Raw genomic sequence first — 12810 nt, 5'->3', positions numbered from 1 at the left:
CCTCAGCTTCCGCGTTCGGGGTAAAGCGGCTCGATTGTTTCCGATCCAATACAAATATCATTTACATTAGGTGCTTTCAGGGCTTGGCCAAGGTTTGTACATCGATCCGAAGCCCCAACAAGTAAGCTGGAGAAAGGTTTTAAGATCCTCGTTATACATTCACTGACACGAAGGTGAGTTTTACTTAAATTTTGTGGCTAACATTAACGTTAGCTTATGCTAGTAGGCAATATTCTCCATTGTTCTTGTAAAATGTGCTATTTAAGTATCTAAACATTCTAACGACAATGTATTTATCTTATTTGTTTATTGTCGTTAGTGTCACAGACTAACAGGGAGGTTATGGTTCGGACTTTTTACTTCCGAAGCCTGACGAAGCTCAACAAGCCTGATAGCTTAACAGTAGCGCAGCTCTGGTGTCAGAGATCTGGTTCAGCTGTTCAGGTTCAAAGTTGCTGCTTTTAGAAAAATATGACCGTGTTGCTTCATGTCTCCGTGTTATTTCGTTTTAATACCTTTGCATGTTTCTTGTGAAGAGCTCAGATAGGACGGTGTTTACAGCAGTATGTACAGGCGGATCAGTTGCTCGGCTGTCTGGCTCTGGTCTGCTCTCTCGTTACCATAAACTCTTTCAGGCTGAATACAGAAGTGATTCCATGGAAATAACTCAGGGAGGCTCCTTTATTTACCATCCGTATCCCCGGTAGTTTTAGGCTGATCCGGAGTGAAGTGAAGGCTGCAAACTTTGCTGTGCGGCGTTAGCTGGTAGCGACAGATATTTACAAGCCATCTTCTTAATTCAGGATCGCTTGGAAATTAACGAAAACTTAAAAGCCCATTATATTAGGAAGACAACGATGTTAATAGTATTGTTTTTTTGCATCTGAAATACGACTTAGTCTTTTCTACCAGTCATGGTAACTCAAAGCGGAAAAAAGTGAGCCGCATTAGCTCCTGGAGATGTGACGTCAACGCCTTAGGTGCAAAGAGCCCATCGGATTGGCTGACTGGTTTTAGCTGTACGCTACACCGCCCCCTACAGGTTTGGCATGCTTAAGTCACTCAGTTTATTTGTGTAAGTTTATGTGGATGAAAACTTTTCTGAAGCTTTTCCTGTTCATTCAATGCATCAGAAAGAGGAGAATCTGTAATCTGCAAATCTTTAAATTTGCTTTGTTTTGAACAGAGTAAAAATTAAAATGAAGGTTTTATTTTTTAGCAGAATTTTAAAATCCCTTCTTTTCTGTCTGGGTCAAAACTAACAGAATCCACTTTAATGGTTCTTATTTGGGGAAATTAGACGTTGTTAATAACTGTCATTATCTGCGCTTCCTCAGAGCCAGACCCAGTTACTGTGTTGAATAGAAAAAGCTCAAGACCAGTCATGTTTAAATGCTAATGACTTATCCAGTGCAGCTCATGAAGGTAATTAACGCTTGACAGAAAATGACATGAAATCAAAGACTTTTGATCTGCTGAGCAGCCGTTTTGAGTTTAAATGCAGTCTTTAAGAATTTCCCTACTCTTGTTTTTGTCCTGTTCTCTTTGTGTTTTTTGATTGACCACCTGGGTTTGGTCTTCTAGGGGCATTTGGGGGTTTTTCAGGAGTGTAGTACTTTGGAAAACTAAATTGGGTCGAGTGAGTCTCCAGAATGGAGTGAGAGTTTATTTTGACTGCCAGGCTCTCCTGATGAGGTCCCTCAGGGCCCTGTTGTTGAATTCTTTCTTTCTTTCCTCATACATGCTGCAACTTGGAGTTGTTTGTCATAAAAACTAAACATGCAAATGACTGTTTTTCTGGCATCTTTTCCTCTGAAGCACATTCAGCCTCTTGTTGTTTGCCTGTTCCTGGTACATTCAGCCACTGGTTTTAAACCTGGACTAAAGACAGTATTACGCTCTGTTTTTAACCTCTAGTGTTCAACGTTTAATTTGATTGTGTGCTTTTAAACTCAGACTTGTAAAACCTGAGTTATGTTTTTTTAGTCTTGATTTAAAGGAACTTAGGGTTTCGGCTGTTTTGCAGTTTCCTGGAGGTTTGTTCCAGATTCGTGGTGCGTAGAATCTGAATGCTGCTTCTCCATGTTTGAAGACCTGAGAGGTCTGGAAGGTTGATGCAACAACAGCAGATCTTTAAAGTATTGCAGTGATTTATAAACTCTTGTTGCGTTCGGTTTTGAGGTTCTTTGTGTGCTTGTTTGCTTTGGTGCAGCCATAAACCCATTTGCGTCATCGCTCTGAATCAACTGATGCAGACGGCGAGTATCCTGTCCTAAAAAGCAGAGGTTTCTAGGTTAGCGTCAGAGCAAGGTTTTACTTTTTCACATCACTGTTGCGTCTAAATTACAAAACCTAAAGCTCTTGTATATGAATATGTAATATCAGTTTTATTAGGGTAGATTCTCGACTTGAATGACCATTTTTGAGAGCTTTGTCTGCTGCCCTAAATGGTGAGCACACATGCTGTCTGCCGGCCCCCTGGTCCGGCTCATGAACAGGCTGGCACGTGCCTTATTGTGTGCACTACTTTGTCTCGCAGCTCTGTCTGTCTGCGTGAGGATTGGGAACAAGCGGAGCTTTAGCTGAGAGCTGCGGCTGCTCAGGCTCAGTGATTATCCAGGATTTGGACAGAAGCTGCAGAAGTTAGCCGAACGCCCTGCAGCTGCCGGCTCTGTTTGTCGGTCCAAACGGCTAACCGGTTTAACCTCGGATCGTTTACAAGCAGAGTTGGGTAACCAGTTACATTCACTCGATTAAATGTACTTCAGTAACATTCCTGAGCAGCAACATTTACACACAATGAAATGAGTTGATAATCAGCTGAAATATCCACTTTTAAAACTAAAACTCTTTCAGTTCAAACTCAGAAATACTTTAAGAAAAATTAAATATAGTGTTGTACTGTAAACAAATCCTTCCTTTTACCTTTAATGTTACTGTGCAGCAGGGGTGTCCAAGCTGTGGCTCGTGGGCCATTTGTGGTCCTTGGATTGATTTTGTGTGGGCCCTGACTGCAATTCAAGAATGTCATAAATTTGGCCATCCTACACTTTTTGTAATGATTTTTTAGGATATTTTAGATATAAAGTTTACATCTTCTTAAATGGAACAAAAATATTTATTTTGATAGCCTTTTTCTTATCATGTTGTTAGTCGTGCCACAAACATCCAGCAGTTTTACATTTACCTTGGTGTTTACACTTAACTTTGGTAAAAACGTAAATAAAAAGAACCAATTGTTTAAAAAATTAGAACTGTTTAGCAGTCCCCAGATTGATCAAATAAATCTGTTGTCATTTTGTTTTATTTCTAATATAGGAATAAGATTGAAGTTTGCAATGAGATAAATATAGTTTTACCAGCTGGATTAGGAGAAAACTCCTCACAGAAAGTCCTGACTGAGATTCAAGGCGGTTTTATCTTCTTAGAAATCCCACATCTGTAAAAACACCTGTGACCTAAAAAGCCTCTTCTTACCCAACCAACATGTGCAGCATTTCCGAGTTTACTCAGACAATTTCATCGAGCAGCAGCAGCTATTTTCTGGTGCTCTGTTGGAGAGCGGTGATTTATTTTTGCAGGTAGAGCGTTTTTTTTTCCAGGTTTCAGAGCTGCAGCTCACGTTGCCGTCCGTCGCTCCGCTCAGCTCTAGATGCTGCTTCCTGGCGCTTTGTGGCGTCCGTGACTTGTCACACAGTTCCTGACCTGAAGCTGACGTCGGCGGCCGCCGGGCGCGCGCCTCACAGTCAGCCTTCAGCAGCCAATCAGAGGCAGGAACAGCTTTCAGCACATGCTGAACACTGGAAGCTGCCAGCTCCGTTTTGTATTTTATTTTGTTATTATGCCTGATAAATTCCTGTCACTTTTTTTTTTTTTCCCCATTTAATTACTTTTAACTTTCAAGTTCTCCAAAGGTTCATTTCACTTCTTATTCCTTGATCCTTTGCATCAAAGTGATGGAGTTTCTTCTTCTCCTTTAAAGTGATCTGGTCCAACAGTCGACAAAAGAAGACCTACAGAAAAAGTCTGACATGATGAACACAGTTGGCTTCCTGCTAACTTGTCTGTTTTAAATCTGCATTTTAGGGTCCAAATGATCCAGAGTTACTGTAACTATGTCAACAAACCCAAAATATGTGCTGCACAGGGCAAAAAATGAGTCAAAGCAGCAGCTGAATTTATCAAACGAGAGCTGGGGATGTTTGTACAGTAAATGTTTAAAATATGATTTAAAGCAGTTGATTATAATCACTTGCTGTAAATGCAACTGAATCAAAGAAATGACTAAATGAACATGTTGGACTGAAAAGGCTGTAATTTTGTTTCCACATTGATGGTTTTCTTCCTTCTTTTTGTCTAATCTGAGTTATTTTGCTAATTTTAGAAACTTAACCGATATGAGCAGTGTATAATTATGAGTCAGCCTTTATCGTATCGTCTATCATTTATCGCGATACTTTTTTTATCATAAGAATTTTGACTTATTGTGCTCATGCTAAATTCCAATTAATGCTTTAAAAAAACAAATCTGCCCTTTTTCTTGGGATTATTTTATTATTAACTTAAAAGTAGCTTTTCAACAAGATATAGAGGCTTGATTAAAGCAAATAATTCCTTAATATTTATTTAATAAACACTTGTTCTATTGCCAGATTATTTAACTTATAACAAGACATTTTTCCTATGTTATAAGTTAATTTATCTGCCAATTGAATAGTACTTTTTCATCAATATTAAGGAATTTTTTGCTTAAAACAAACCTCTATATCTTGCTGAAAAGTTAGTTTTAAATTACTTTGTCTTATTTCAAGTATATTAACAAAATTACTTGGTAAGATTTTGTGTTTTTGCAGTTTTGGCTTTAAGAGGCTCTGATTGCAGTTACTTAAAAAAACCTCATAAATAGTTCTTATTAATTTTATTTCTTAGTTGGGACTTAAATGTTTCACTCAGGTTTAGATCATTCTTCCTGTTGTTAATGAAATGTTTTTCCTCTCCAGGTTTCTTCTCCAGTGTTTGGAGGATTTGGACGCAAGTCTCCGAAAACTCAACTCCCGCCTTTTTGTCATCCGGGGCCAACCAGCAAACGTTTTCCCGCGCCTCTTCAAGGTCGGCACAGAGACGCAAACGTCGCTTCTTCTCTAACGCCAACACAGGGAAACAAACATATTGTCACATGGGACAAAATGGTTGAGTCAAAATTAGTTGCAGGTCAAATAAAATATCCCAATTTATTTATTTTTTCTCTAAACTGGTTATTTTGAGAAATATTTATGCTTGCATGCTTAGGCCAATGTAGATGTAAAATTACAGTAAAAGAAATTATTTTTACCAAAGAAACTCAGAAACTGAAATTAAGCAAAGAGGTTTGGAAATTTTCTATTTTGGGAATTTTTCTGAATTTCAAAAGTCGAATATTTAAAATTTTTGAAACTCATAAATTTCCAAGTTTTTTGCGCATATGTGCAAAATTATTTATTTTGGACACGATTGAACAAATTTATTTTCATTATTTTTATTTCTTTCAAAGTATTTAGTAAATAAATAGAAGCTGATTTGGGTGTTTCATAAACACGATTTTATCTTGATTTTAGCTCAGTTATAAAAAGACAAACCCTTAGTGTTGTACTTTACATTTCATACTGTAAGAAAGTTAGAAATTAAAACTCTACATCTGCATCAACGGGCCAAATTTAGACCAGTCCATGGGCCATTAATGGCCCTCGGGCCGCAGTTTGGACACCCCTGCTCTAACACATTCTTGCATGTAAACTCACAGTTTGTTCTGGTTTTGTTTCTACTAACACACACGCACACACACACACACACAGAGTTTATTGACATGATTTTGTGTAACTTGTGACCTCAGGAGTGGAAGATTTCCCGGCTGACCTTTGAGTACGACTCGGAGCCGTTCGGGAAGGAGCGGGACGCCGCCATCAAGAAGCTGGCCATGGAGGCGGGGGTGGAGGTCATCGTCAAGATATCACACACACTCTACGACCTGGACAAGTGAGACCTCGCTGAGAAATGAGTCCTTTTTCTAATAAAACCTCAACCTCAGGTTATTTATACATCTGTAATAAAACATTAATGTGGCTAAATATGAAGTGTACAAATTTTGTCATATTAAAAAAAATAGGACATCTGATGACGGCCTGTGTTAATTTTTTTTAAACATATGAAGATTTAATATTGAGTTTAACAACAGTGGAAAATGTCAAACAATGTAAACAAAATTAAAATATCCTGTTAAATACAATAAACTCAAATTGTGGTGCAGAAATTGCACATATTTTAATCCTATTTAAGAGGGGATTAAAATATTTTAAATGATCTCAAATATCATTAAAATATTTCTAATAAAAGTCCAAATTTTCTTAGATTTTGAAATGAGTCATTCTATGGACACCCATGAATCAGGTTGTCTGAAAAATGTGAAATAATCTCTTAAATAAACTTAGTTTGAACCAGATCTTTGCTCTGCAACATGAAAATAATCAAAAACATCCTGAAAAAAATCCAACAAGAACCAAATAGAAACAGAAAATCCTCGGCCTAGTCAAATCCCAGATGTCGATGCCATGGAACGACTTGAAACTTTCTGAGCAGGCAAGAAGCCCCTCAGATACGTCCCAGCTGACAGTGAGGAGTCGGGGGACACATTCCTGTTGATTTCTTTTGCTTAAAGGATAAAAAAAACATTTATTTTTGTTACTTAAATGCAATAAAATCACTGTATTTTTGCATAAATAAAGTCGAATATGTGAACAGAACTTTTTAAAGCAGGTTTTATAACTTCTGTGCCATAACTGGCACTAAATCAGTTCATCCTTGTTTTTCTTCGTTTCTCCGTCTGAAGGATCATCGAGCTAAACGGCGGTCAGCCTCCTCTCACCTACAAGCGTTTCCAGACGCTGATAAGCCGGCTGGACCCGCCCGAGATGCCGGTGGAGACGCTGTCGGACGCGCTGATGGGCGGCTGCGTCACGCCCGTCGCCGAGGACCACGGCGAAAAGTACGGCGTCCCGTCGCTGGAGGAGCTGGGTGAGGAAACAAACGATCAACATATTTCATTCTCCTCATTCATTTTTAATTCCATAAAAGGAATCACATTTATTCACTGACTTCTACTGAGAAATATTTCAGGAAACCCAAATCTGCTTTTATTGATTAAATTTAGCTTGAAACGGAAAGCAGTTTTAAAGAGACAGTGACCCAAATCTGGTTGTTACTGCTGAGAATCAACAGCATGTTTTTGTTTTCATCTGAGCCCGAAAGAACTTCAAACCTCATTTCTTTCTTTTAATACAATTTTGTTGTACTATCAGACATTTTTTTTTACATAATTTGATGATTTTGGCCATAAAGTTTGAACGCCGCTGGTTCTCTGGTGTTGTATATATTTATTGACTAAACATTTAAAAGGAAAAACTGGGAGCAATAACAACAAAACGTCTCTCCTTAATACAAGCATTAAGCGCATTCAGTCCCGTTTCTCTATTTAAAGTCTTTTCCTATTGGATTATTTAGTCTCAGCTGCTTACAGGAACCTTCCAGATGCCTGCTTTCCATTCGCAGACCTCCAGTTCATTCATATATTTAGCCAGCCTGCAGCCATCTGCAGTTTACACCTGCTCAACCCGACTCTTTCACAGATCCACCAGCCACTTAAGCTTCAACTGGACTGTGTCTCTGTGCAGGTTTCAACCTCACAGGCTGTGATTTATCCCTGAAATCAGCCAGAGGCCACATTTAGCCTGCTTATCCCCACTCCGTCCAGACGTTAAGTTTTCCGTTCAGAGTGCCAGGATCCTGGCGCCCTCTGCTGGCTGCAGCTGCGCTGCGTGGGAAACGGCGCCCTCTGCTGGCTGCAGCTGCGCTGCGTGGGAAACGGCGCCCTCTGCTGCTCAGAACCGTTTAGGGTTTATTTCTAACCCAGATTGTAGCTCTAAACTCTGTTTGTTCTGTAGATGATTCATTTAGGAGTGTAATGTTGCAGCAATAAATGACCAAGCCCTGCTACGCCCAGATGCTTTAACAGAAAGAAGACGTCAGTTATGTCAGTTTTTTTACTCATAGTGACGTAGTTCCGTGTTTTGTACAGAATTTATCCATCAATTTTAATGAAAGTTAGAAAAATAGGAATTTTATTGTGGGGAAATGTTTGTTCTCAGCTGGACTAAAATCTGATTTTTCCTCAGTTTAAGGTTTGTTTTACATTGATTTATATTTAAATAACTTCCTTTATCTTTTTTCACACAACAGTTTTCTGTTTTTGTCCGACTCTTTAAGCGTTTTGGTCTCCAGACATCCTGAGATCAGGGAGTAAAACTCATTTTGTTTTCTAATGGATCCAGTTTAAATACCAAACCACACAAAATACAGTCTTTAAAAAGCACAAACTGTCATTTAAATGATCAATTGTGTTTAATTTAATGTAATTTTGTTTATTTAACGAAACAAAAATGTTTTCTGACATTTGAATGCTGGATTTAAAGGCGATGTAAATGGATATTTTTCAGGTTTCGACACCGAGGGCCTCCCTTCAGCTGTGTGGCCTGGAGGAGAGACTGAAGCTCTGACTAGGATAGAGCGCCATCTGGAGAGAAAAGTCAGTATTACACCCTCATGTTAGGATTACAGAGCCTTTATGATTAATTATCCTTTATTTATTTAGCTTAAATTTGAACAAGATGAAAACACTTCCTGTTAAATATATAAATTGGTTTCTAACAGTAAACTTTTCTTCAAAGAATCATTTCTACTACTTTTCTATTTCTGTATTGGTTTTGTCCTGGTTTTTTTTTATTTCCTTTGCATTTTTGTTTTGGGTTTTTTCAGCATTGCGAGGTATTTTTTACTCATGAAAAGGTTCAACGTTTTTTTATTTCATAGTCAACAATAAGCTATCAGGCATATACAATGGTGTAAATTTCCACCCAAAAATTTGTGAGAAAAAAACTTAGAGATTTTTAGATTAATGTGAAAAATTTCATTTTTTTCTCAATTTTTCTACTTTTCAAACTCAGAAATTTCATCTTGAAAGTTTCTGAGATTAGTCTCAACATTACTGAGGATGTACTCCATTTCTCTGTCTGCAATGGCCGTAATACATTGTTGTAGGAATAACCGTCACACCTGCTTTATCTGCTCACGTTAAGAGTTTTCATGGATTTAATCAAACAGTAAACAGACATTTTTCAACTTTAGAAACAACCTTTTAAGAGATTCTGTCAGGTGTTGACCAAACATCTTAATTTCTGTTCATCTCGTCTCTGTGGCCAGGCGTGGGTGGCGAACTTCGAGCGTCCCCGGATGAACGCCAACTCGCTGCTGGCCAGCCCCACCGGCCTCAGCCCCTACCTGCGCTTCGGCTGCCTCTCCTGCCGCCTCTTCTACTTCAAACTCACCGACCTCTACCGCAAGGTCGGCCCCCCATCTCACAGCACGCTCCATAGCGACCGATTTATCCTAAATACATCGATGAAACCCACTAACAAACTGTTAGAATACTAACAAGCAGTTCGTCTTTAAGTTAAATAACATATTTTCAAATTGATCAGTCCCTCCAGGGTTTCTCGATTGTTTCTGCATTCAGAATAAGTAATTTTATATTATAAAAACAGAATAAATAAATAAAAATACTGTGTAGTAAGAGGAAAAATTACAATAAATGTCACTTTTTGTTCGTGTGGTGACATCACAGACTATAACTTTATTTAAATTAAGGATAAGGCAGCAATAAGAAATGCTGCCACCTGCAGGTGGGAGTTAGAATCACTTAAACGCTTTTTTTTAACTATTTTGCAGAAAATTTGACAGAGGCTGATGATGCTTTAGTGCTAAAGGAAATCAAAGAAATTTCTTGATTTTTGCATGAATTTTGTTTTGTTTTCTTTGCAACAAGAACAAGATTTTCTCACTTTTGCTTTATTTTGCCAAGTTTATTAAACGGCCCTTGTGTGAATTTTAGTTCGAGCCGCTGAATGTTTTCGATCCATATTACTAATAAATCAAATTAAGTTAAATTAGGGAACATTTCCTTATTTTTAAATGTGTATCGCTATCAACAGTAATCATTGGCTGCTTTAAATGGACCTAAAATCAACGTTAAGCTGCAGGAAACAAAGAGGCATTAATGACCCGTTTTCCTCCATCTCTGTGTTTAAACGGCTGCAGGTAAAAAAGAACAGCTCTCCTCCGCTCTCGCTGTACGGACAGCTGCTGTGGCGCGAGTTCTTCTACACCGCGGCTACCAACAACCCGCGCTTCGACAAGATGGAGGGAAACCCCATCTGCGTCCGCATCCCGTGGGACAAGAACCCCGAGGCGCTCGCCAAATGGGCCGAGGCCAAGACCGGCTTCCCCTGGATAGACGCCATCATGACGCAGCTGAGGCAGGAGGGCTGGATCCATCACCTGGCCCGGCATGCCGTGGCCTGCTTCCTCACCAGAGGAGACCTGTGGATCAGCTGGGAGGAAGGCATGAAGGTGAGCAAAACGCCAACTCCGTTTTCACTCAACTATTTTGATCCGGAAGGAAGAGCTTCAGCCCTTCACATAAAAATGTAGCAAACATTGACCTTAACTCCTGGAACCCAAAGTACCAGGAGAAGAAATAAATCCAGACATATGAAATACTACATGAATATAGAGATAGAGATATATAACAGATAGAGGTGCACTGATAGCAGTTTACTGGCCGATTACAATCTTTAAAAGCCTGATGTGCCGATTCCGATTTAGAAAGAGATGCATTTGTTTGTCTGAAATGTTGCTAAACATTTAAATAATTTCCCTCACCAACACTTTTCACCGTGTGCCACATTTACGTTCTCTCTCAGCCAGATGTGTGGATTTTTATATTTTTAGAGTATTCTCTGGAGTTCTTCCTCTATCTTGATACCAGAACCATTCAAATAAACCTTGTAGTTCCTGAAATAAACTCAGAAACGATAATAAAACATTTTGCTGCTTCAGGTTTTCGAGGAGCTGCTTCTGGACGCAGACTGGAGTGTGAACGCAGGCAGCTGGATGTGGCTGTCCTGCAGTTCATTCTTTCAGCAGTTTTTCCACTGCTACTGCCCCGTGGGCTTCGGCCGGCGCACCGACCCCAACGGGGACTTCATCAGGTGGGTACCTTTCCTGTCATCGCCGATTCCAACCGCATGGATGCTGCCCTCCTTCCCTCCGTCCCTCTCTCTCCATACACCAGATATTATTAGGTTACTGAAAGGACCTTGAACCTGAGCCAGGAAGTAGCTCATATTAATAGATTTATTTCTCAAAATGTTTGGAAAGCTTTCTGGACTTGCTCTTTTATCTGTAGTTTATAAAATGAGGCTCAGATCAGGCAACCATTCAGCTGCAGAGGCCAAACTAAAGCAGATAACAAGAGAGAGAGATGGGGGGTAAATGCAGGGCCTCCAGATCTCTGGGTAAGTGATGAGATAGAATAAGACTCCTTAAACTTTTTGCTGTTTTCTTGTTTTGCCATCATTCCATCTTTCCGTCTGTTCCAACTTCAGTACTGTAGTCTCTGGGATGTCAGGCATGTCTTTTCTAACAACCTCAGTTCTCTCAGTGTAACTTTTAATTGTTTGTGAATGTTGGTGATTGTGAACACGCATACATCAGTAGGTTTATACCTGTTGCTAGCAGACGACTCACTGCAGAGACGTAGATTATTTCCTCTCTTTTTTATGGATGTAGCTCTGTGTTTGTGTTTTTGGCTCATCTGTTTTTTTATGGGGGTTTGGGGGAAAAGTTCAGCTGTCCCTCTCCCCTGTGTAGATTGTAGCTGATTGCTTTTAAGTTGATTGGCCGTTCTCCAGCCCCCTCCTTCCACCCAGGCGCAGTCTGGGCCGCCCGGCTCCAGACCGCCCGGGGTAGAAGTTGGAAATCCAGCTGAGAAATCGGTGGCCGTTTTGTTCTGATTCTACCTGTGCAACCCTGAGGGACGGGACTTGCTCACGCCCCAGCGGCGCCCTCTGGGCAGGTTTGTGACTCGGTAGCGTCTCATTTCGTCAAAAGGGACCCTGACCGCTTGGTAGGGAAATGCAAACGCCTTGCCTGCGTTCGTTAGGTAGAGCTCTGTGAAGCATTTCCCGGAGGGTAGCGAGGAGAGGCGTTGGACCAGCTGTAGCTCTGCCATCGCAGTGTTGCACGGGTGGCGCTGGTACTCGTTACCCGCGCGGTGCCACGCGAGCCGGTCCGTTGTCCAGGCGCTGGGCAAAGCCCCTTGTCCGGCCCTTTGTGAAATGTTCAGTGGTGCTCTGCGTAGGTGAATGCAGCCTTGTTGGTTCCGGTGGGCCTGGAGCAGCGGCTGGCTTTACGCTGGAAAACAGACATGGGTTGGCTAGTTCACACTGTGGTACCGCCCCAAATGATGCAAAAATTAATCATATTTCAAGTACTGGAATTGTTTTTAATGCAATACATGCAGAAAATTCCTCATTTATACCCCAAATCACAAGAAAAACAAACATTAAGCCCCTTAAATAATAACTTAAATAGGTTGAACATGAGATAGTCGTTACATTCTTATTATTATTACATATAAATGTTTCTTTTTCGTATCATGGCTAATTCAGTTATATCCTAAAAACACAAGGAAAACAAAAATTAACTGCCTGAAAATTAGGAGATGCTGGGTGTGCTAAAAGTTTGCAAAAATGCTAAAGTGCTAAACAATTAGCTCCGCTATTGGCACATGTGCAGAGTAAAACTACTTCAATGCATTTTTACTGAAGTTAAAGTAAATAGTAGCCAACAAATTACTCAAGTACAGAGTAACTGATCAAATTA

The 12810-nt window shown here is 39.9% G+C and overlaps 1 protein-coding gene across 2 annotated transcripts in view; it reads left to right on the top strand.

Moving 5' to 3' along the window:
- The first annotated feature begins 4946 nt into the window (after nt 1-4946).
- LOC106922530 (cryptochrome-1-like) overlaps nt 4947-12810 on the top strand; it is a 24198-nt gene continuing 16334 nt past the window's right edge. Inside the window, exons 1-7 of one of the 2 annotated variants that reach the window (XM_088003687.1) lie at nt 4947-5109; nt 5870-6012; nt 6863-7047; nt 8526-8614; nt 9289-9429; nt 10183-10494; nt 10984-11135. In XM_088003687.1, the coding sequence (XP_087859813.1) occupies nt 4984-5109; nt 5870-6012; nt 6863-7047; nt 8526-8614; nt 9289-9429; nt 10183-10494; nt 10984-11135 (1148 nt within the window). In that variant the 5' untranslated portion in view covers nt 4947-4983. The remainder of the gene's footprint in view (nt 5110-5869; nt 6013-6862; nt 7048-8525; nt 8615-9288; nt 9430-10182; nt 10495-10983; nt 11136-12810) is intronic. The other variant, XM_088003688.1, reaches the window with a different exon arrangement.

Source organism: Poecilia mexicana, unplaced genomic scaffold, assembly GCF_051168715.1.
Source record: "Poecilia mexicana isolate PSO_F unplaced genomic scaffold, ASM5116871v1 scaffold_2, whole genome shotgun sequence".
Classification (NCBI taxonomy): domain Eukaryota; kingdom Metazoa; phylum Chordata; class Actinopteri; order Cyprinodontiformes; family Poeciliidae; genus Poecilia; species Poecilia mexicana.
The sequence above is the reverse complement of the archived record's forward strand: the minus strand, read 5'-3'. Positions and strand labels throughout refer to the sequence as shown.